Genomic DNA, 25,298 nt, shown 5'->3' on the forward strand with positions numbered 1-25,298 from the left:
CAAAATTCTTTGTATTCAAAGGTCTCCTCCGAATGCTGTCTATATGTCATATATCCGAAGAAGGAACTGTTTGTTTACACTACTTTTCTTTTACAGCAATTTATTACAGTTACTGCTGATGACAAGGATGACTCAGCCAATGGACCAAGATTTATCTTCAGTTTACCACCTGAAATTATTCATAATCCAAATTTCACTCTCAGAGACAACAGAGGTTTGTATAAGATTCCCTCTATATTAGTGTCCCAAGAAATGACAAAGGAAAAATAATGGTCAATATAATGTCATAAACAGCATTTTCATTAACTTTGACAGAGTACCTGTTTTTCAGAGGTGTAGGGGAAGAAGGTAGGAAAAATATAGCTGATCTACAGGGATGTTCTTGGTATAATGTAATGCTCATTAACTCACTTTCATTTTCCTGAATACGTATTTCAGATTACATAATAATACCCTACATGAAAAATCCATTGCCATTATATTTCCCAGGAAGAGGATAAAAACATTGACAAAAACATTTGCTAAATGTGGTAGGCAGGTTTTTGCGATTTCCACAAAACTACTTGCTATGCTAAAATTAGCTGAGGAAGGATAAATTGTTAAGTTGCTTGGCTTTTTTTCACTTAATTCTGCTTGGTAGTTTTTGTCTATTATGGATCATGACAGACACAGACTAGAGTTGTAATGGAATAAAATTGCTGCCACACTAAACTTTGGAAGGAAATATGAATATGTATTTCTGCTGTGGAACATGCCCAGATTGGAATCCTGATCCCTTTGCCAACCTTCTTTTAATGAAATATAGGGTAGCCTTGCATTCAGACTGAGTACTGTAGATGTGAGAAACTTGCAGGCAAAAAGACATAGATGAAAGCCAAAACTTACTTAATTTTCTAACGTGACAGCTTCAGTGAGCATAACTTGCCAAAGGTTGAGGAAGCCAGAGGGAGAAAACCAGAAAAAAGACAATCCAGTCATCAGAAATATTTATTCTATTTATTTAATGATAATCAATTGATATTTACATTAAATGTTATTGGTTATTCATTTGTTATTTTCCTGTACAAGGAAAAAAAACTGCTGCAACTTCCAAGAAACTTTTTAATTAGCAAGCTTTAATGTTTGAGAGAAACTTAACTGTTTCCTGAAATTCAGAACTCATTTGAACTGGTTTAAATCATGAAGCCAAAGGAGTTAGTTATTACAGATTGCCAGAAATACAAAAGGCAACATAATCCAGATACATGATTTCAATAAGAACTTTTTTCTCATAAGTGATATGTTGTACCGTACTTTATATCTCTCTCAACACCTGAAGCAAGGGTAATTATCATCAGAGTTCCTGAGCACAATTTCTGTTATTCTTGAAGGATCAAAGTAATATTGTCTAGTGCTTGGCACTTGTACATATATATGCAATTCATAAAGGATCCAGTGGAGGGGATATATTTATTCTCTTTAAGGTAGTAAAACACAATTTTTTTGAAAAATCAATGAATGTATTTTTAAAGAGATGTAAATAGAAATGTATTCTTTGCTTAAGACCCTGAGGTCAAGTTTCTCCTTAGAAGATGTTTTATGGTCACCATATCGATCTGAAAATGGATTAGATTGCACATAAAGATAACGGGCCTTTCACCTTCAGAGACCTAGGTTCCAGGTGCACTTAGGAATGAGCTTAGAAATACCAGCTAAGTCTCTAGTGGATAATAGCTGGTATCACAAGCCCTACTCATCCTTTGACACCACTTGGCAAAACTGATAGGGAAGATTCGCATCTAAAATAACAGAGAAAGTGTGGGTCAGAATTGAGATGCACTGAGACAGCTGCAGGCAAATGGTATCATAGTGCCCAACTCCAGCCAGTTCTATTAATCCTTCATTTCCATATGCATCAAATTCATTTTTTAATGAAAAAATTAACCCAGATAAAAAGGTTTTATAATGGAAATGATGATGTCCACTGAATACAGTGGCTGGACCTGACAATACTGCAAAAGGTAATTTCAACAAGATGCTATTTTAAGGATTAAATCTTCCTGTATAATTTTGCGTTTAGGAAATGTGTAATGAAATGTAATATAATGAATGTAATGAAATCCACCCACTTCCATACTGTCTTTCCATCATTATTGTACAATCTTTATTGCAGTTGTATTGTTAATTTTACTATTTTCTGTTTGGTTGGGTTTTTTTAGTAAGTTATGGTAGAGAGCAAAGGGAAAAGGTTAGAATTCTATGTACTTCTAGATAGAAAACCTTTTCAGAGGAAGTGTTACCATTTGTAAGTCAAATAATTTACATGATCATTTAAAGTTCTCTTTTTCATTTGTAAATCTGAGTAGCCTATGTACCATGCCACTTCTTTCAGAGGGAATTGCAAGTTTCAAAGAAAAATGGCTTTATTAACTGTGGAGAACAGTTAATGAAAACTCCAATGTTTGGGTCTATTACAGAACTTTAAAGTGAATACAGTCCTATAATTATCATTTAATAGAGTTTCTTTCTACCAGCTACTGAAAGTAATCACATATTGCAGTAATCCAAAAAAAGTAATCACATTCTACATCCTATTAATAGCCTACTGTGTTACCAAGTTTTTCAGCTGAGACTATCTTCCATGGAAAACATGAGATAATGGCTTATCACATGCTGTGATAAAACACTGAATTGCTTTTGCACTGTTCACTTACATTATACCACGTAAATAAACAGCACTATATTTGCCCAGACTCCGTTCAGTTTTACTTCCATTGAAGTCAACTTCAAAAGTGTAGCAGAGGCGCATGGCCCTTCACAAAAGAAAGAATGACAGATTCTTAGCAAATGGATTTCCTGCTTCAAATCCTGCTCTGTCCTAAGCCATAATGACCTTTGCTTGGCCTCACCTCTTGTGGAGGCCTGGCACAAAGCCAATATTGCTGCACATGGTGCAGCAACCTTGTTTTTGCATGCTGCACAAAGCCGAATGACACCTTGCTATCGAAAGTGAGGTATAATGATGTTTTAGAATACACAAGACATAATTTCTTTAGAAAGCACTGACTTCAAGTCAGAAGACTGAACTTAAATTTGTAAGGCCACTAAAATCCGTGACCAAAATCCATTTTTTCAATAGAAACATGTCCTCTGGCTCTCAAATTCAGTCTCTTTCAAGAGATTTTGAAACCTGTGGGCAGTGAAATGATGGGGTTTTTGCCCTGGATTCTCTGCAGCAGTCGCCACTGCCTGGTACTGATCCGAGGCAATCAGACCCCACCTTTGGTTAGGTTTCTTGCCGAGGCAGCTCTCATGCTCTGATACAGCTGCTAATGTTCACACTGCAGTCAGCTGCTTTTATCTAGAAGCCTCCTTACAGAATATCTACACTAACAACCCCAAAAAGCCCGAGCTACGCTTGCCTTTATGTGGAGGAAAACTTGGGAAACCATTGAGAAGATCACTAGAGGAAAAGAGGAAAATCAAAGACGAGGAAAAATCACCATAAAAATCACCATAAAGTGATGCAATTGCAACTTCTAATTATGAAGATTTCCTGGCAAGTATAGGTAATCTGTTCACTTACAACACTTTTGGACATGGGATTTCCCAGACAATACTAGCAGGGAAAATGAAAGCATGTATATTTTTCTGGACGGTGTTGGGATGGATATTTTCGTCCTTCTATCTTATGTTAACCCACACTGTGTTCTTTAAGACTGCCGGTCAAGTAGCTCCCATATGTGTTAAGTAATAGTTGTAAGCTGGTATTGACATTTAACTTCTTTTTCTTGGCTTAAAAAATGCCATTATACCTGGATTACAGTTATACTCCTGAGACTTGAAAATGATGAAAAAGAAGGGATGAGAATATTAGCTAGGATTATATGCTATCTTTTATCTAGGTTAAAGAGCTTTTTTTCTTCCTCTCATAGATATTATGTTCCTTATAAATATGAGGAGTGAACATCAACAGAAAAAAGGTTAAAAAAATGACCTTTTAGGGTTGATATATGGTAGTCCTTTTTAAACTTTAGCTTGGCATGTTGATTGGATTTTACTTAAAAAATATATATATATATATATATATATATATATATATGTTAAACCAGAAATCACCTTTAATTAAACCAGACAAATCAACCATTGCATCAAATTCACCCTTAGTGTAGTGTAATGTAATTGACTGCAGTGGAATTGGCCTGGCTGTATCATAACAGAATATTTGCCATCCTTTTTTTACTTCTTATTAGGAATACTATTAAAGCTACCAAAATTCAGGAAAAATATAATATAATACAAAATATGTGGCCAGCAGACTAAACATACTAATGTGTGATATTTTTCTTGCTCTACATTATTACTGGGTAGTGTATGTATAGCCTATGCTATATATCTGCTACTATCGTTATGATCTAAACAAATCCTATTGAAAATAATTTTTATTTTATCAGATGATATATTTAGTGAAGATGACAAGGTTTAATTGCTTCATTTGTGGCTGATCTGTTTGGTCATTAAATTGTAATATTATTAGCAAAAGGTAACCAAATCGTAGACATAACTAGCCAATCAGATGCTTGCATGGACTGTAAACTCTTGATTGCCTATACTGTTAAAATGGGTTATGTGCATGGGTTTTCTTAGGCCTGGATTTCCTTCCAGGTTGCCTGTGCAATCTCTAGGCAGTAGCATCTTAGCTCTCTATTAATGTTCATATTTTTTGCCACAAAAATAATCTGTCCTATCGCAACCTTTTGTTTAATAGAGCAGATCTTTGTTCTCCTTTAGAGGAAATGAATTATTACATGCATTTTGGAGAATTCTGTGGAATAGTTTGATTCTATTGATTATATAAGTATTGTAAGTATTAGCTGATAGATTTATAGATGTTAGATGTTACATTTCTATTTATAACAAATTGTAACAAGCTCATTAAAGTTGTAAAATAAGAAGTCTATCATACAGACACTTACATCACTAAGGTCTTTTTAAAAATTGTGCCACAAAGCCTAGCTGAACAAATGTTGCATGTAAACATTTAGGAGGTCGAAAAAACTCTGAGAAGATGCAAACAGCACCTCCAATAATGACAAATAATCAAATCTTTATCAGCTTCTCCATCCTTAACAAACATGACCATCACATAAAGGAGAAGTTGACAAGGTGTTTACCATCTGCATGTTAATTCTATGAAACTTAAGCATCTTACAGTCTGCACTGCTGTCATATAGAGAGAGAACCAAATTGGGCATCTGTTGAGGTTGGGTCTAGCAGGAGGCGAGGCGCAGGCACGGGGAGATGAATTAGTTCCGCATGTATCAAGCAGATCATATCTAGAACAGTCCTAAATAATTTCATCCTTTTCTGATGTGATCTGCAGAATTTTCTAGAGGGGAAGTCCAGATAAACAGGGCGATAGTACAAGCATCCTTACCATCCGATAAATTTATCTGAGTCCACCGAACTTGGGGACAGTTACAGACCTTTTCTCCCATCATCAGGGGTAATGTCTGCAAGGGTGGTTAATCTAAGGCAAGAATACTTCTCTTTTGGTATAATTTATTCACAGATTTTCATGGAAATAGCAGTGGTCAGATCATTAAAAGAGGTTTTATGATTCGCATTATTAAATTCTGGAATTTATGCTGACTCTTCAATAGGAATTGATTAATCTTCTGCAGTACCCCAAGGCAGCAGTAAAATGGGTACCACTGAAGGTGAATAGTTCTCCTTTAGTAGATAAAAGAACCATCCTGTTCTCTTTTTCCCTCCTGTTATATGGTGAGAAATAAAGAGCATTGGCAAAACAGAAAAGGTTGCATGAAGTAAATCTGTATCTGAAACTAAATCTTTTTTGAATGTCTGAAAAAAATGGATACAGTTGTTTCATTTTGCTTACTTCAGGATGTTTACAATTTTATGAACTTTGGTTCAGGCTGAGAACTAAGAAACAAGAAACACTAGAAAGAAATACTGTTTGTGTTTCCTTCTGTATTTCTGGAATGGCTGGGAGCAGGAAACTTTGGCAGTCTCATCCCAGTGTCTCATGTTATGCACTTCCCTTTTGAATGCTGTCACCCCAAAGAGTTTGAAGAACTATCCAAAATGACGCTCTGTGCTGACGCTGCAGCTTGGCTTCCAGGACTAAGATGAAGAGGGACATGGCAATTGTTCAGTGCTGTAAATAGTTTTGGAGCAATACTTGACCTCTTCATCACATCTATGTAATTCATAATGCACCTGGACACACAGCGCATATGTGGTCAAGCTTTCTGAATTCTGGCTTTGGGGAGTTTGGGTGAAAAACTGCAAAATATACAGTGTATTTTGCTGAAATAGGTCAACGTCGAGGCTTAAATTTGCTAATACACAGTAACGTTTGCTTTTCATTTTGGTGGGAGTCCTATTAATACAGGCTATTTTTGTGCAGAATTCTGCCTTCCATTTCTGTAGATCTGACACCTAGAACAATACATTAATGGGATTTGATTTTTTCCCCTCCACTGAATGCTTTAATTCTGGCTTAGAACCAGCACAGACAGCAATGCCAAGGCCCAGTCATTCAATTGGTTGATGAAGTGTCATGAATTTACTTGAAGGTTAGTGGTGTTCTAGAAACACTACTAACATCATCTTCTATAGTAATTATTTGTAGTATGGACTTTCTATGATATATATACTTTTTAGTATGTATAGTGAATGAATTCAATTGCTGCAGTTGATTTAGCTAATATTCAGCTGTGTATATGATATCTCTTTCAAAATAGTCATAAACATTATGATTTATAAAATAAATGCTTTGTTTACCGTGAGCTGTATTCCCTTATAGTATATAATTAATTGAACTCGCATATGAATGATGTTAAGATACTTTGCAAATGAGAACAATTTATGCAAAAAAAAAAACCAACAAAGAAAACCATTTTATGTGCTCCTTGTGTTACCCTCATCACCCTAACATAATTAAAATTGAGTGTGGTACTATATGAATGAAGCACAATACTGTAATTGCCTTTGGCTCATTAAGAAGGCAGTAATCTGTTTATCGTACATGCCTACAGCATCTGAAAAATCAGTACCATTGTAGCAAAATATAATTTTTCAATATTTTGTAAGAGGATGAATTTGAGGAAAAAATAATGATTATGACTTATCTCCCTTCTTTAAACAGATAACACAGCCAGCGTTTTTGTTAGACGTGAAGGATTTAGTCGCCAAAAGCAAGATTTATACCTTCTTCCTATTGTAATAAGTGATGGCGGCCTCCCACCCATGAGCAGCACCAACACCCTCACCATTCGAGTCTGTGGCTGTGACAGCAATGGCTCCTTGCTCTCCTGTAATGCTGAAGCCTACATCCTCAATGCTGGATTAAGCACTGGTGCTTTAATTGCCATTCTTGCTTGCATTGTGATTTTGTTAGGTAAAAAGTTCTCTTCTTATTATTTTTCTACACTTGTTTGTTTGTATTACCATGTTAATCCTGCCTTAATTCTGAGGTGGATAAATCAATCTATCTTAATTTCTCAGCTTTTATTTTTATAGGAGGCACTGATTTATCTGGCTGAAATGCACTATATGATAACTGCAATAGGAAACACCAGTGAACTTGCCTGGGTATGGTCAGAGAATGTCCTCTTGTGGCCTAATATCAATTAATCAGGGACACTGGTTAAAGGAGGTCATGACACAGTTTTAAGTTTTGTGATCTTCCCTGGATGACAGGTTCCTTATTGAGGTCAGCCAGGATTAATGGCTCCTGCCAGCTATTTCCCTCTAATTCTGCTTGTGTTGAAGACAAATGAATGGCTCAGAAGAGCTGCTTTTAAGAAATTGCTATAAAGCATTTCCTGATGATTTGAAAATACTTATATAAAACATTAATTTGCCCATGGGAATTTATGGTCACATTTTTCATATGTAATTTTAAGTTATTTTAAAGAAATTTGAAGTGAGAAGGAACACATCAACAAAAGCATGCGTTTTGAGGTCTTGCTTTAGAAAACTTCCATTTTCATGGAAATGCCCATTTTCATCATTAGCAGAACATGGAATTAGAGTTTAGGTTTGGACATACGGAGGAGAGTAAAGATTCATCTGTGTTTTGCTGCAGCTATGCAATATGATTGGACTCTATCAAAGGCAGTGCCACAGTGGTCATGCAGTGTTGGGGACCCAAAAATACAGTTCCCGAGTTGAAGTCTTGCAGTAATGAGCAGTTAGTTTGAGCAATGTATTCAGTCCAAATGTAAACCCTCAAATCAGTATATTCAAATCTATATTCCAACATCGTGCTTTTACCTAGTTAGATATGCTAAAAATGCAGATGTCAGCAAAAATGCATGAAGAACTAGTGCAGAAGCTGAGGGGCCAAAGTTAGGAAGTTGTTAGGTCCCAACACTAATCAATTTATAAAAACAGATACCGCTTTAGAGTGTGGTCTAACTTGCTTTATTTTTTTCTGCAGTCATTGTAGTGTTGTTTGTAACACTGAAAAGGCAGAAAAAAGAACCCCTGATTGTGTTTGAAGAAGAAGATGTCCGAGAGAATATCATTACTTATGATGATGAAGGTGGAGGAGAGGAAGATACCGAAGCTTTTGACATAGCTACTTTGCAGAACCCTGATGGCATCAATGGATTTATTCCTCGTAAAGACATAAAGCCTGAGTATCAGTATATGCCAAGACCAGGGCTTCGGCCAGCTCCCAATAGCGTTGATGTTGATGATTTCATCAACACAAGAATACAAGAGGCCGATAATGATCCAACTGCTCCTCCCTATGACTCTATTCAGATCTATGGCTATGAAGGCAGAGGCTCAGTGGCTGGTTCACTTAGCTCCTTAGAGTCAGCGACAACAGATTCTGATTTGGACTACGACTATCTACAAAATTGGGGACCTCGATTTAAGAAACTTGCAGACTTGTATGGCTCCAAAGACACTTTCGATGATGATTCTTAACAATAAAGTTTCAGATTTGGCCTTAAGAACTGTGTCTGATGTTCTGAAGAATCCAGAAGAAATGTAAGCAGGTATTTTTTTAAAAATCAAGAGAAGTCTCATTTAAACATTTAAGTTTGACAGAGAGGATTCCTTTGATAAAAAAAGGACATAAAAGTGGTAAATACTGTGAAGTACCTTTTCCTACAAAAGGCAAATGCAGAAGTTGGCTATCAACTTCACTAGAGGAAAAACCCACTTATGCGATACAAAATATTTAAATGAAGGAAAATGCTAAAAGCGAACCTACAAATAAGGGAAATCTTTTATGTATTATGAACATCTAAATCTTTTATGTCAAAGAAGCTTCCACAAATTAGAAAAGATAACAGTTCTGAGCTGTAATTTCGCCTTAAACTATGGACACTCTATATGGTAGTGCATTTTTAAACTTGAAATATATAATATTCAGCCAGCTTAAACCCATATGATGTATGTACAGTACAATGTACAATTATTATGTCTCTTGAGCATCAAACTTGTTACTGCTGATTCTTGTAAATCTTTTTGCTTATACTTTCATCTTGAACTAATACGTGCCAGATATAAAAACTCTGTCTTGTTGCAGTGGGAGGCGCCCTATTTCTATGTCATTTTTAATGTATCTATTTGTACAATTTTAAAATTCTTATTTTAGTATACATACAAATATCAGTATTCTGACATGTAAGAAATGTTACAGCATCACACTTATATTTTATGAACATTGTACTGTTGCTTTAATATGTGCTTCAATATAAGAAGCAGACTTTGAAATAAACTGATTCTTTTTTAATTCTTGTTCTGGTTATTAAGCATATAAGGAAAAACATAGTGTTTCTAATGTCCCATTTATAGTTCTGACTAATTTACTACAATTGTGACCTTTTAATAGCCTTATTTATTATGTGTTTGTAGTTGGTTTGTTGCCTTGTTAAGTGATTATTTAAAAATCAAGTACATTTTACAAATGTTTTTTAGATTTAAAAAAATGTAATGTCTGGTGAACATTTTGTACCCTCTCTATCTACAGCTTGTGGCTGCTCCCAGAACACAGTAATAATCTTCATATAATGATACTGTGTTCTGGGTTAAATTAAGTGTAATTCTTTTAAATATTTCCCATGTAATATGCATTTATCTTATATCTTAGGAATTCCAGAGACTTCAGTAATGACTTTATAAATGGACAGGAGTACACTGTACTTACAATTTACTCCAGGCTTGTGAATTTCAATATCTGTGCTAAGCTTCTGCGGGTTTTAAAGACTTAAATCTGACCCAATTTAGCTATAAGTTCCCTAAAGACTGTTCTGCCTGACAATTACTTTACCTGAGTATTAATTAAGATTCTGGCACTTACGTTTTTCTTTTCTTTTTTTTTTTTTTCCATTTACTACAGTAGAATAGCATCGTCTACTGCTAGGAAGACATTTTAATTTGTAATGACAGAAATACAGAGTGCTTTCAGAATTGTTCTTTGTAATGTATGTTTTTAATCAAAAAATGATCTGTAACTTTTTTTATATTAGTTCAGAATGAGCAAGGGATTGGAATATGTTCTGCGCATCAACATTTTCAGCATCTGTGTACAGCTGTACATCCACTAAATTTAATATAGTTTGCTGTTTAGGGTCAGAGATCAGCAGCTGCAATATGGGAAGAGGCAATAAACAGAAATGATATACATTTTTCTACCATTCATTTTTACGGATCCTGTCCTTCATTTGCAGTCAGGTACCAAACTGCTTGATCTGAAAGGAAATCTGATTTGCTGGTGTATTGCTTTTCTGAATACCCCCGTATATGTAGTTAGGTTAAAATTTAACTCATTAAAATTATGAATGATGTTTCAGCTCTATATTCATAACATATTCACTTGTCCCATTATATTCCTATGTTTTATAATGCAGAGTTTGCTAAATCAGCAGATTTGCTCTACAGTGTTTATTGTAATATTTCACTTTATTATAGCTGTATGCATTCTATATAATTCTATAGTTTATTACTTAACTCAGTTCAAATTTCTTTGGTTGTTGATTTTTCTCTGTTTATAATCCAAAGAATTTTTTGCTAGATTTGCACATTTCTCCATTATAAATTTAAATAAACATTAAAAAATGAAATGAGTATCAATTTACAAATTAACAAATGGAAATAAAGTAAAAAAAAAACATTTGTAGGACTCCATCCTCATTGATGCTATCTGATTTTATTTCACTATTGAGCAAGTTTTAGAATTAATAATTGCATTTTCTACTTTTTTGTGTTTACTTTTTAAGAAGGACATTGTCAACTACATTTTTTAATAGTTTTAAATGCTTTGAGTTTTAGTCTCTATTGTTTGTAGCACTCTCGTAGATGCTTGGAAATAAATTTTCTTTCCCTGGTGGTTTTGTCCTTTTTCATTTGATTATTTTCCCCTTCTCAGTGAATATGCAATTATCATAGCTCTTTATTAAGTTAGGCTTGCTAATCCCAGCCGACACTACCTCTGAAACGCTGGGAACTGTATTCATTGCGTATCCTCTGCAGCACCCAGATGAACAGTGTGTTTTGGCACAGCTACAGGACATTTGTTTGTGTTAAACGTCACAGCAGTGGTCACTGGAGGCTCAGGCTTGCAAGCTGAGAGTGTGAAAAGTCAGCGCAGGGCAGCAGGACCGGGTTCGCCCCCACCCGGATTAGTGCAGACATAGGCTGGGACCGCAGCGTGCCGCAGGGCTCCCGAGGCCGTGGGACCTGCGACGCGGCCGCTTGGCGGAGGGGCTCCGGGACGGTGCCGCTCGCCTCCTGGCCGAGCTCGGAGGAGGACTGAGCCTCACGTCCCCGGACGTCCGCAGAAGGGGCCGGTACCGCGTCGGTGGGTTTGGCGACAGACCCCAGTTGACGGACGGCTCGCCGTGGCGCTGAAGCAGGTAAGTAGAGGGACGGTATAGCAGGCACAGGTGATATTCAGGCCTCTTTTTCACCTCCTGAAAGTCTTGCCTGGGACATCATTTAGTGAGGCGAGAAAAAAAAGAAAAAACCCAAACTCCAGATCCCCCCGACAACTAAAAGATGCTGACATTAGCCAGGGGTGGTGTTTATTTAGTGAACCGAGTACATGAATGCTGGCAAGAAAACGAGCCAGCTCCTTGCCTAGCTGCTAATGACCAGGAGAGCTTGCGCCTGAGCGAGGGGGCCGTGTCCCCTGCTCACGCTCACCCACGGCGCGTTTGGACACATCGCGCCGCACCGCCAAGACGCAATTGGGTATGCGAGGGCACTGCTAGTTGCTAAGGGAGCTCTCAGAACTTACACTGATATGGGAGGGGAGGGCTCGCTTGGGATTTTTTTAGATTGCCTCTGTCATGTTCTTGCCATTGCATCAAGCAGTTTTTGATACCGTGTCAAGGGCTACGAGCTGGCCACGAACATTTCCATGAGCGTGTGCCAATCTCCTCAGGAACTGACATGTCCACAGCTAGGAAAAAGGTTTTAAATAATTTGCGTGTTTTCTTGTCTCCATACTGTTGACTGACAAAATAAAATGCTGAATTTGACCATGTTGGTGCTGATAAGCTTACAGAAAAAGTGAAGCATTTAAATCTTTTGAGCCTGAGCCGCCTTCTTTATGAGCCTGAGTTTAAATCAGGCTCATAGCGAGGCAACCTTAGCTTTCCAGGACCCCAAAACCTGGAATTCTTTTATGTCTTCCCTATCCCAGCCAAATTCTCAGAGTTGTGGGGGTTTTATTTAAATCAAGGAAGACCTGATGCAGGAGTCCAGTTAGGTGGGTGAGCTCAGTACTAAGCTACTGTAGTCAAAGTTGAACAGTCAGGACCATAATCACTTTCCATATTTAAAAAGAAAAAAGAAGAAAAAAGAAGAAAAAAGAAAAAAAAGGAATGCCTTGTGTAAGGAATGGAGTGACCTACTGGGCTCCTTAGCTCCTTGGTCTGAAAGGAGGCACGGCTGGGATTCAGGCCTGCTCCGGGTGATGTTGTTGGCACTGGTGGAGCAGCTCAGGCATGGCATGCTAGTGACAAGGTTTTCTGTTATTTAATGTCCTTGATCTCAGGATTCGATGAGGAAGGCTGTTTTAAATCCTTGGCTGGCTGAGCTGGACTGCCTGTGTAAACCTAGGTCACAGAAAGACCAACTTCAATAAACTTGGGGCTCCCCTCAAGTGAGATTTATGGATGGAGGCTCTATGTTATTTATTTGAAGAACATGCCTCCTGTAGCATGTCCAAAGTCCTGCGCCATGCCTGCTCACCAGCGGTACCTGTTACCTCCCGACTCTGGTACTGCAAAAACCACTTCCCAGCTCAGGCCCTTGCACCACCTCCAGGCACATCTGCCCTCTCAGAGCAGAGCAAGTGCCCAAACTCCACCTCCCGCAGACACCGATGTCTTGCCGCGTAGCTGCTCTCTGTGGACGTTGCTCCTCTCCAGCCCATGCAAGGGCCTAGACCTCCTGTCCTGCGTGTGAAGCTGGTGGCAATATATGCTGAGGGCGGGTGCTCACTTCTGCAGAGCACAGGGTACTTTTCTCCTTGGAAAGAAATAAAAGTTAAAAATTTGATCCTTAACAGATTTAAAAACTAGGAAGACAAACAAAACTTACTTACTCTGTCGTAGTTTTAAAAGCCTTCCCTTGAATTTTAAGCCATACTTAGCATTTGGGTCGTTGGTGAAGGGAACTTAGACCTTGTGATTTCTTTGGACTGTTTTTTTTTTTTTAACGTGTGGCAAAACATGTTTATTTCAATTGACTGATTCCATATGCTGTTGCCCAGACCTTTCTGCAAGTGAAGGGGGATTTTTGTTGTTATTGTCTTTTTTCCAAAGTAAATTATTCTACAGCTCTATGATTCACTGCTTTGGCTGCCAAGGCAGACTTCCTCTGGTCAGCTCTGTCACCTTGCAGCCATACCACTGCTTTACAAATAGGAAGCACTTCTGCACTGCTTTTGAGATGTGTGGGGTTTTTTGAAGGGTTTTTAATCTTGATTTTTTTGGAGGCATGATGCTTCCACTTCTACAGCTGCAAAACCAGCTTTCCATGCTGTGCTCATTGCACTACCACTGAGTGGTGAAGAACAACATTTTGGGGGGTAATAAGCTCCCTTGTGCTTGGCAGGACAGCCCTAGAAAGACCTGCTGTCCCACCCCTGCCAAAGACGGCCTTCCTTCCCGGAGCTTATTCTCCCTGCTGCAGTCTGAGCTCATACTTCCCTTCCTCTTAGTGTACTGAAGAAAGTCATCATTAATCAAATGCAAGCACATTTAGCAAAGTTCAATGTGTATGAAAAATTTATGTCAACCTTTAGGCTCTATGACAGCCCTAAGGCTTCACTTAATAAGTTCTATAATGGCTTACTGTTAATGGCCAATTCACATTATCTCTCGCAGTTCTATTGGGCCTTTCAGTAACATTTTCTATTAACGATTGCGCAGCTGTTGTATGTTTCCCATACATATAAGCAAAACTGTTGTTTGTATTCTTTGCTTTCTAAAATGGAAATATGGATACATCATTAAATGATAAAACCGCATACAACATACTTTTCTCTCTTTTGCATCAATTTATATGGGCCTATCATAGTTCAATAGTGAATGAAAAATGTATCTTTTCGGGAGACTGGCAGAAGCTCTTGAAAACTGCTAGAAATCTGACACAACTTGTCCATTGATTTAGCAGAAATCTACACATCCAAAACCCATCATCAGCCAGCTATCTATCATCACCCTTGCTAACAGCCTCAGCAGAGGTCGCAGAATGGCTGGCGGCCCCGGGCTCTGCCACTTTGGTCACTAATGAATCGTACTTAATATCTCAGACATTTAATTCCTTTCAGCATTTTATTAAAAAAAAAAAAAGAAATTGAAATGCTTCTGACAACTGAGCACTGCCTGTTTCTGTGGCTTTATACAATGATCCAGCAAGTGCTTTTCACTAAACACAATCTCTTAAGATTGTTCAGTACTCATAATTGTGGTATTATTATTTTCTAAATCTGAAATCCTGTATACAGTAACTATTTAGCACAATGTTTACTACTGTGAATCAATGGTAGCACTCATAATAGTAAGTATAATGAGGTAACACTACTGTAATCAAAGTGCTCCCACACTACTGGAAGCTAATGTCTCGCCCCGTGTTGGAACATCGTTAAATAAAGGACGCTGAACACTTTCTGTGCCCACACATGCTGCTGCACTGCGGCGTCTACGCTGAAGTGCCCAATGTCACGTTAAATTCCTTTCATGGAGAAAAATTCCTCCAATAACACCTAAGAATCTCACTAAGAAATGCTAAAATGACTCTTTTTTTTCTTTTTTTTCTTTTTCTGTCATGGCCACCCAAAGAGAACGGATTGTACATTTCATTCATTTAATAACAATATGCAACTGTACAAAGGAAAAAAAAAACACAAAAAACCCACAGAAGTGGAAAATAAATAAAGCCATAGGACCTGCTTTAAAACATTTTGAAAAAGCAAGAAGCGAGTAGGAGGAATTCATAGTGCTGAGAAATGCCGTACCTCGCCAGCCAGGCCAGCACCTACGAGGGAGCCGCTATCACACGCAGAGCCGAACAGCGTGTTTCTGCCTTGCTCCCACCACCTCTTCCCCTCGCATGTACAGAACAAAACTTGCTTCAAGGGCAGAGCTGGGTGACCAGAAGCCATCATCTCACTGAAACGCACCTGGAACATGCATGCTACACATTTTTTGATGCCCCCCCCCCCCCCCCCCCCACTGGGGCAGAGTAAACCCAGTAAACCCTAGCTGGCTAGATCTGTAAATACAGGACATGGCTTTTGCATCACCTGCTGCCTAACCCTAGAGATTTCGAGGAGACTATCATCTCTGGTAAACCGCTTTCAGCCATAGCAAATGATTAGAAACTTTGTTTGAAACCATATCTTTGCCGTTAACACTGTTTTAAAACAAAGAGGACAGCTGTACTTGACCATAATAAAAATCACTGAAAAATGTCTGCATGAAAATAAAAGAAGCTGCAGTTTTAAGGAGAATCCAGAAAAAAGAAAGGCTGGAATTTCTGAATGTTTATTCGCCCTTGGTGAATTATGAGATAATATGAAAGTCCCTGCTTTTTTAAAATATAGGGGTCAATTTTGAGCTTGGGGTAATAAAAGAGCATTAGCCTCCCACTACACCTATAAAGTGCAGAACTTAACTAACCGCCCCAGCAAAGTGCATGAGGCAACGTGCCGGCTCTCACAGCAGAAACAGCCTCTCACTGTCACATGTATAAAGGCAAACCGAATTTCAGTAAAAGCCAGCCATTCTGTTTATTCGGCATTACGGAGGTTACTGCAATAACCAGCCTCCTAGAGGCCAGACCATGTCCTTTCTCGTGACCTCCCTAGCGAGCCTCAGGCTTTGCCTCGCCTTGCTACCCATTTGTGTTGGCTGCAGCGCCTCCGGGCAAAACGTGCGAGCTATTGCAGGTAGTCGCTAAGCAGAATAGCCAGGGAGGGACATGAGAGATGCAGGATGACCTCACGGGGGTGCCGGGCAGCACCGCGGCTCGGGGGGGTGCCGCCTTGCACCCCGCAGCCAGTACAGACAGCGGCTCCGACGGCACAGCGGCACCTGCCAGTTAACTGTGGGCTTTGGCCGAGCTAACGAAAAATCACTTTTCATTTTGGTGAGGCAGGGAGCAGATGAAGGAAAGTGTTTTTAGGCGGGCAGCCTGTGTGCAGTCACAGCCAACACAGGAGGTGCCGAGGCAAAGGTGACAGGAGAGGGAGGAGGGTCTCGCCCTGAAGCCGCCTCTTTTCCCCATGCTGACTTTACTGTCTGTCTTGGAAGCTCTTTTGGGGAGGAGTAGGAGGAGAAAACACGCAGACAAACAACTTTGTGGCTGATTTCTATATATGAAGAAAAATACAAGCCTACAAGAAGAGCAAAATAATCCGAGCACCTCTTTCAGGCTGAAAGGACCTCCAGTGTGTGGGCCACCCTTTGGCCTTGGGTCTGCAGACGTCTCTTGTGATTGCATGGTCTTGCACTTCAAAGACTGTTGAGCTTAGTGGGCCAACTTCTGAGTTATTTGTCTGCCAAAGGGTTTCACTGTCTTTCTCAGAGACTTCAGAATTAGTCAGGGTTTGTTATTTTGAATCCCTTCATCATTAAACTCAGAAGATTTTCTTGCTGCAGTTGCTTCATTAGCCCTGAGTTTCTGACACACACACAAGCTACTTGCCTGCTTGAGATTCTCCGGGCATAGCTCAGCACGCTTTTTCACCCTGCTCATGCTACTCATAGGAAAGGTCACACGCACAATTTGGCTTCTGTTTTGTTTTGTTTTGTTTTCTGAAAGATTCTGTTTTCTTTCCTGATCTCTCTCAGATTACATTTAAAATGTCTTCTGCCTGCCACCTTGAGTACTCCACTAATATCCTTGCCACCAGCACTTSAAACTCAGTGTATTGCTCTCCAGTGAGAAAATTTACAGTACAGAGTTAATTTGTTCCAGTTAAAGATCAGTGTTGTCATGGAGGAGTATAATATCATCCTCACCAGTTTAACAAATAAACAGTCCCCATGCTAAACCATTGCTCACTTCTGCAGGGCCTCCTCACAGATGGAAAGTGTGAGGAGTGTAGAGGCCTAAGCAAGTCTGTAAAGTTTAAGTTTGGGAAGTTTAGGGTCCACATTCGCATCAGAAATAAGGCCAGAAGAATCACTAGAGTTACACCAGGGAGAAAGGGGGCCATATGCAAATTTAATGCAGAATAGTCTCACCCTGCCAAAAGAAAAAAAAAAAAAAACCCAGAGGGTTTTAGGGGCTGCCAGTGCATATTATTCAACTTTCATTAATTCTCCTAAGATCAAGCCAATGAACTGAATTTGGAGCCTTGGTGGGAGGCTAAACTGCGGCCCATCTGGTTTCCCTCCCAAGCAGTCAATGGGCCAACACTTATACAAAAAATTAGCTCTAGGATTTGAAGGTTTAGCTACCAGTTACCTCAAAATCTGGTGAATCTCCCCTCTTTCAGAAATGCATTTTAGAAGCGCATTATGTGTTCGAGCTTCTTCCGCCTGTGTTTGAACACTGCTTGAAATGAATCAGGAGTTTTGCTTGACAAACACTTGCTGTGATCCAGGGCCCATATGGCTTGTTTTGGAGTGTGTAAAGGTCATTGCTTCTGTTAATACAACTAGTACAAATACTTCCCTGCCATCTGACTATGTTCCTCCTTATTCAGATTGGCAGCCGTTTCCCCCCACAATCTGGAATTTCCTTTCAACGTGGGTTGTTGAAGTGGAGATGATGATAGCAGTTTTAAAATCAAAGGTTGAATGCTTCTGTTGAGTTATACTTGGAATCTACCATGTTCTGTACAGTGAGAACAACCCATATGGAAAGGACATATGTGTTGGATACAATAATACATAAATAGTGGTTATAATTTCATATAACCCTTATATTCTTATAGCTGTTATAAGCTACTTCTGTTACAAGATAGGTGAAATAATAGATTGCTTTTATACTGTTATTTAAATCCATATATTGAAAGCTTAGACAATCAATAGGTGTTTTGAGAGACAGATTTAGTTGTTCAACTATTTTTCAAATGTTTGCATTGAGACAAGATACCTTTGAAAACCCTGACCAAAATTTCCTTACAAAATAACGCTGTAGACCGCACCATAACTTCACATTATGAAATTTGCATATACACACTCACACTCATAAATTGTCAAATGTAAACTATTTAGGATGAAATTTTTTCCTGGATTCTTTCAAAAAAAAAAAGTTAACTTATTCGAGGAACAGAATTGATGAAAAGTTTCAGTAAAAATGTTACAGCCAAGATTAAAAGAATTCTGACAACTGTTTTTGTTATGAAGTTTCAGCATTGCTACGATTTAGAGCAGGATGTGAAAGCTGGCAGGAGGATAATCATTTCGTCAGTGATTTACACTTAGCTCTCCCTAAGAAAATACATCCAAATGTGGAAAACTTATAAGGTTCAGAAGAAAAAAAAAAAAAATCTCAGTTTGTAGAAGCTCTGTAAAGACCGGTTAGCATTTGGCAGTTAAATTCTCAGAAGAGCCTGGGCAGCAAATGCTCCGCTTCCTCCCATGCCCTCCCCAGGCTCTGCCTGCATCCTCCCCACAGGCGAGCTTGACTCTCGAGCCAGCTATAGCTAGGGCTAAAACAGAATGGGGCCAAGGGACTCTCAGTTTTGTTCAACAGAATGACATCCCTCCCCCCCCTTTTCTTTAAGGCATTTAAATAAATTTTGTTGGCCTTTACTGACTGAAATACTAGACCTAGTTTTGCTAGAATATTCTTTTAGATCTTATTCTGTATTTATTCATTCTCCTATCAGTAAATACAAAGCATTGAAAATGCCTTGCGAGACCCTCTTTTTATGTTTTTTGGTGGGGGTTGGATCTGGGGAAATAAATTATTCTCTTAACATATGTTCCTTTGAATTTAGTTAGCTATATCAGATGAAGAACCTAATGGTTTGTGGCCATGCAGTTATTACAGTCACATTAAGTCCCGGTAATGTAGCTGCCTTTTTCAACAGTACATCTATAGCCAACAAGCATTATGAAAGAAAGCCACATGCTTGTTATATGCTTTCTCATAACTCTGATTAAAAATTAGCTGTGTGGTCTAACTGTGCTGTGGGTATATAAAAGAAGCATTTAAAAGGCTTCAAAATTGTTCTGTTGATGCCTAGTGTGGGCTTCAAAAGAAACCTAAATTTGAAGTGGTCCTTTTTCCAAAGCGTTGCCTGAGATTCCCCTTGTAACAGGACCGGCACTGCCCCAGCTGCTCTGAAAACTCTTCTCTTCTTGTGCAACTAGCCAGTTTTTTGTTTGTTTGTTTGTTCTTTCTACCTAAATAATTGAAAATGCTGTGAATCAAACTGAGTGGAAAAAAATCCTACAGTGAATTTCAATGGCCAGAGCCAGGCTATTAAAGGATAGATTAACACTACAGAATGGGAATATTTTAACCAGCATGACCACTGCAAACTGAAATCTAGCTTACTGCACTCCTCCCGGGAGCTGGAGCGCTTCTTCTCACCCAAAGACTGCGTCTTTAATCAACAACTATGCAGCTTTGCAGCTGTAGGAAACAAAAGCCCTGACCACCTCATAAGCACTTACAAGCCAAGTTACCTAGGAGAAGACTTCACCTATTTTTGATAACAACCATATTATGATCATTATTGACACAGTTAGACCTTTATACCAGGTTAGTGGGGTTTTCATGCCCATCCAACATTAAAAGACAAATTTCCGTAGGTTCCTTCCACAAACTATTGAGTGGGGGGGAGCTGCTAAGAGCCTTCTTATACCCTCCTGCTCCCTCCCCACATGCTCATTATGCTGTTCCTGGTGTTCATCCAACTTTCTTCTGTGCTATTTAACTGAAAAAGAAATCTTTTCTTGCTTTTGAGGTGGAGTTAATTTCCATCCAGTTTAATGAGCTGAAATGACAAACCTATAAGCAAATGAACTGAATAACAAAACTACCCGTAAGCCACCCAAATCGGCTGGTTCCTCAGAAAGCAATATTGTACTCACTGTGACTATGACCCTTCCTTCTTACAAAGCCTTCTGCTTGCTGCTGGGAAGTGCTATCACCTCATGATGCAAAAAAAAAACCCTCCATCCTTTTGAAGAGTGCATAGCTGACTCTGAGAGTGATCCTGTGTATTAACTTTTACATCTTTCCCTTTAAAAACATTCAGCAATACTGTGAAGCTCATTCCATGATTCATTTCTAAGTAAAAATGTGCTTTTACCTTTTTTTTAATGTACATATCATTGACTCATGCTGACACATGCATATAACTTAAGATTTACAACAGATTACTGTATATTTTGGCATCCTTCATTTATATGCTATGAAATGCTATAGCATTTATATGCTATTACTTATGTTTTTATAGGACTGACTAATTGTATTGATATCCCTTAAACATTGCTCCTATAGCAACTGCTGAATTCCAACACACCTGAACTAACATTTAAGCAGCAACACTAGGATTTAAAAAGCAGTAACTGGTGTAGTAAAAAAAAGAAAAATACCCCCCCGCAAAGTTTTCCTTGATCATGACCCTGTCGTAACTGACTCTTCAAATACCAGAAGACAATGAATGGGAACAAGACCAGTGGTATAAATTAGTATAATGAACTTCATTTGGGGATAACCTTGACAGTCAAAGATTAGCTTTTTTGCAGAGGTGGTAAGTGCTAGTGAGTATGTATATCCAGTAAAATATATTTTAGGAATAGAGACCAGACAAGATTAGGTCTGGTGTCTCAAATTCAAAATCCTGATCTTCTTTTAGATCTCCTCTGGGACAAGAAGCAAGTTTCTTTTAGTCTTAATTTCGTAGGGTGGGGTAATGTGTATATAATTACAATAAAGTTATAAGGATCACACATACTCTGTCTCTTGGTGGCATGCAGGCACCATCAGTAGAATAGCTTGTGAATATGAAGCTGCATTTTTTTTAAATGCATCATCTGACCTCTTCTAAAGTGCTACAGTAAAAACACGCTATGCAACACAATGCAGAACCACCCAAGCTAAACAAAGGATTGTGGCCAGGTGAAACAAGAAAACAGACTCACAGAATCATGGAACAGCTGAGGTGGGACAGGACCTCTGGAGACCACCTAGGCCAGCTCCCCCTGCTCAAAGCAGGGTCAACTGCAGGTTGCTCAGGGCCGTGTCCAGGTGGGTTTTGAATATGTCCAAGGATGGAGACTCCACAAGCTCTCTGGGCAACCTGTCCCAGTGCTCAGGCACCTCACAGCAAGGAAGTGTGTTCTATACTCAAGTGCTCTGTTCTTTACTCATTTCTCTTCAACAACGTGGTTGTCTACACAACTGAGGTGTCACTAACACAGCCAAGCTGAGTTCACATCCTTACCCAGTGCAAGCCACTAATACAGCTACTGGCCTAAGTCTGGCCTTGGCAAGGCTTACCAGCACTGGTGCTCTGCAGTGGCTGTAGCACTTCTGGCTCTGACCACTCATACGCTGCTAAAGTGATCATCTCTGTGGACACACCTTCAGCTTGCTTTTTTTTTTCCTTTTTTTTTTTTAATTTGTATTCCTTGTGGCTGGAAATCTGACACTAAAGGCTCAAAAGACAAAAAGGCAAATAAAGGACCGTACATTTATTATTTTTTAAATCTTGAGGTTTTCAATGCATCTGTTTAGGAGGTCTGACTCACAGCTTTTGATCTCTTGGGGCTGGCAGTTTGTGAAGCAGATTTCAATACAAAAAAACCCCAGGTGGCATTCATATTCTTAACTTTATTTTTATAGCACTGCATAAAGTACATCTGTCTTTCTGATACGATGTAAAACAGAAGCCCTGAGCACTACTTACAGATGAGTCCATGGCACTTTTTTTTAAGAGCAGGACTGTTCCCTTGTCCTGGTCAAACTTGAATTAACAGAATGATAGCCTCATTATAAAACTGTACAATTCCTATTTGAAACAGTGTGTAGTGTGTACTGCTGCCCTTTTCTGTCAAAGTATTAGTGTATGTTTTGGCACAAAGATATCTGCATTTCTGTATCTTCTAACAATTTTATAAAGGTTTTATAAGGCTTAATAAATGGAAAGTACTTTGAAAAGCTGTAGATAAAAGGCAATTTTGAAGGCAGTCATTAGTAGTAAATACCCTCATCAAAATTTCTCTTGCTAATCCTTTATCTTCTAGCCTATGCAGGCTGTGCTGACAGCACAAAACTACCGTTCCTCCAAGGTTATTCTAATGTTAACTTACTGACGACAACTATAAGAGTCACCTATATTTATAACTTTGCTGGCATGAATGTCACCCTCTCACCAGCTTTGATCAGTTTAAAGTGTGCCACCTTAATACTACAAATCAATAGTAAAAAGACATTCATAGACTTTCTAATAGTCTCACCATTAAAACTAATATTGTGTAACTGGAAATCAACTGCTTCAATTAATGGGAATATATGGCTTCATTTTGTAGGCACAACCTTTACATTTGAAAGTTCGGTGACATATGGGTTCCCACTGGTGCTATAATTACACTATGCCTGAAAGTCATCATTAGTTTAAAATGCAGAGGTACTATTTTGTTATAATGAACAATCTTGTGCTGGTTAAGACTGCATGATTCTTTTCTCTTAGCACTGGTTTCAATAGAGCTCATTCATTTAGGTCACAGTTTCTCCAGTGGCTGCTACGTACCCTTTGGCATCAACGTGGGATTTCCAGGCTGACAGCTGTACCTGTGAATTACAGATTTACAATGGTCCTCTTTAAAATGGTCTATAACAGTAAGACAATGTTGTATTGTTTTTCTATGGGTCAAGGGAAACTTCATTTCCAACACAGTAATTAAAATTCTGGGCCTCAGTAGTCCTTCTCTTGCAAGAAAGAAGCAGAAACAGAAATGTTTAACAGGTGGGATACAAAATGGGTCTAATTGAGGTAGGTCCTAAATGACTTACGAGTGAGAAGCTGACGGCAAACTGGGGAGAGTAACCGTCAGAGAGGCAAGAGAGAAAAGGGCCCCCTGAGCGGTAATTGCAGTTGTTGATTACCAACATTTGCAATAGGAAGGTCATTTGAAAAGTCGAGCTTCCCCGAGCTACCACATCACATCGTAGCACCATCAGAGTCTGTCTTTGATCAGGACACTGACCGTGCTGCAGCTAAATTAGTGGTCAGCTGTTCCTTTGGAAGTTAAAAACCAAGGAGATTTATCAGAACAATGTTTTTTGAAGGTTTGGGGGGCAGGAATAGACTAGCAGATTACTTGGGAATGTAAACATTGATATGAAATGATCACTTCATTTTGGATTTTCAGGATGCAATTTGCATGGTTCAGAGGGAAAGTTTGCATAAACTTGAAAGAAACTTCCAGATGAAAACTAGTGAAAATGGACAACAGGAAGATGTTTAAAACCTGCCAAAACAAAATATTCCGTTTTTTTTGTAAAGTTTTCTATTTGCTTTTGGGGGGGGGCATGAACATTTCCGTGAAAACAAAATGTGATTTGAAGATGCCCATCAATGCCACGCGTCTGCATTTTTCACACGGTTCTTCTTACAGTCCCTCCTTTGGCTGTGGGTCTTACAGAGCCCCGAACATGGCGCTTTGCTGCCTCAGAAGCAGGCGCTGCATGGGCCTTACACCACCACTGTAACACCAAATAAAAAAAATCAGAAAATACACTCATTCCATTTTTATGAATAGGCAGTAAAGAGGCATCAATATCACCGAAATTAGAGAAATGGAGTTATGTGCATTTGCCCTCACCACACCACTGAATATATACGAAAACCATGAAGGCCCTTTTAAAACCACTTGAGGCTGAAGTCAGCAGAGGCCAAACAGCATTTTTACTGAGCTATGTATGACAGCAGAAGCAGTGGGCAACGCCAGCAAGCCTCCGCTGGCTGCCCGCTAGTCTCCAAGGAGGACTCGCCCTTCTCGCCCCCAAATGCTGCATGGTTTGGACCTCCTTTCTCCGGCAGCTACCGTGGGTCAACCAAGGCAGCTGAGCTGGCATTTCCATGGAGCGCAGAGGTGGACTACCAGCAGCATGCTCCCTGTGAGGGCCAAGACTTAAACCCAGCCTGAACTCCGTAAGTAATCTGGAAAACTATGCCGGCACGGCACGCAGGTGGAAAGCAGCAGGAGGGGCAGGTCGGGGCTGCTTCGCCCGCGCTGTCGTTCGGGGTGCGTACGTTGCTCTTTCTAGCTGGGCTACAAGTAGCTCTGTCTCTAGCTCGTTTCTAACCTCTTTGCTGTTCATTATTTCCGGCGTCCATTTGGCTATTTTACACGTTCATTCATGTGGGAGAGAGGAGAAGGTCAGAGCGACAACCCAGCCGACGGCGGGAGCGTGCGGGCAGGGCGGCCAGGGCAGGGAGGGAGCCGCCGTGCGCGAGGCGAGCGGTGCGCAGGTAGGCACCGGCTCCGCGCGGGATCTCGCGGGATCTCGCCCGCGCTTAGCCTACAAGAACCTGCAGGAAGAGAAATGTCCAGGCCTCCTTTCTGCTGCCTGAAAGGTTTACTGGCCCAGCCTGTGCGTGCGGTTAGCTCCGGCGGTAAGGAAGCCGCCCGAGCCACACAAATACCCCTCCTCTATTTTCCAGAGTTTCATTTTTCACTTAAGAAACGCTGTAGTGTTTGCTTTGCTGCCGGATCTCTAACTGCTTACGAGCTCCCCCAGCCCCCTCACCACCGATCAGGAGCGTTGCCCCAGCCCGCGCAGGCGGCCCCGCGCAGAGAGCTCGCTGCGCCCCAGCCGCCGCGGCCTCGCGGCACGCTGGC

The 25,298-nt window shown here is 39.7% G+C and overlaps 1 protein-coding gene across 1 annotated transcript in view; it reads left to right on the forward strand.

Moving 5' to 3' along the window:
* Window positions 1-11,353, forward strand: part of CDH11 (cadherin 11) — a 43,051-nt gene extending 31,698 nt beyond the window's left edge. The window contains exons 10-12 of the mRNA XM_026058894.1: window positions 97-214; window positions 7,154-7,405; window positions 8,450-11,353. Coding sequence (XP_025914679.1) covers window positions 97-214; window positions 7,154-7,405; window positions 8,450-8,946 — 867 coding nt within the window. The 3' untranslated portion in view covers window positions 8,947-11,353. The remainder of the gene's footprint in view (window positions 1-96; window positions 215-7,153; window positions 7,406-8,449) is intronic.
* The last annotated feature ends 13,945 nt before the right edge of the window (window positions 11,354-25,298 follow it).

This window comes from Apteryx rowi, unplaced genomic scaffold (assembly GCF_003343035.1).
Source record: "Apteryx rowi isolate R43461 unplaced genomic scaffold, aptRow1 scaffold_1, whole genome shotgun sequence".
Taxonomy (NCBI): Eukaryota; Metazoa; Chordata; class Aves; order Apterygiformes; family Apterygidae; genus Apteryx; species Apteryx rowi.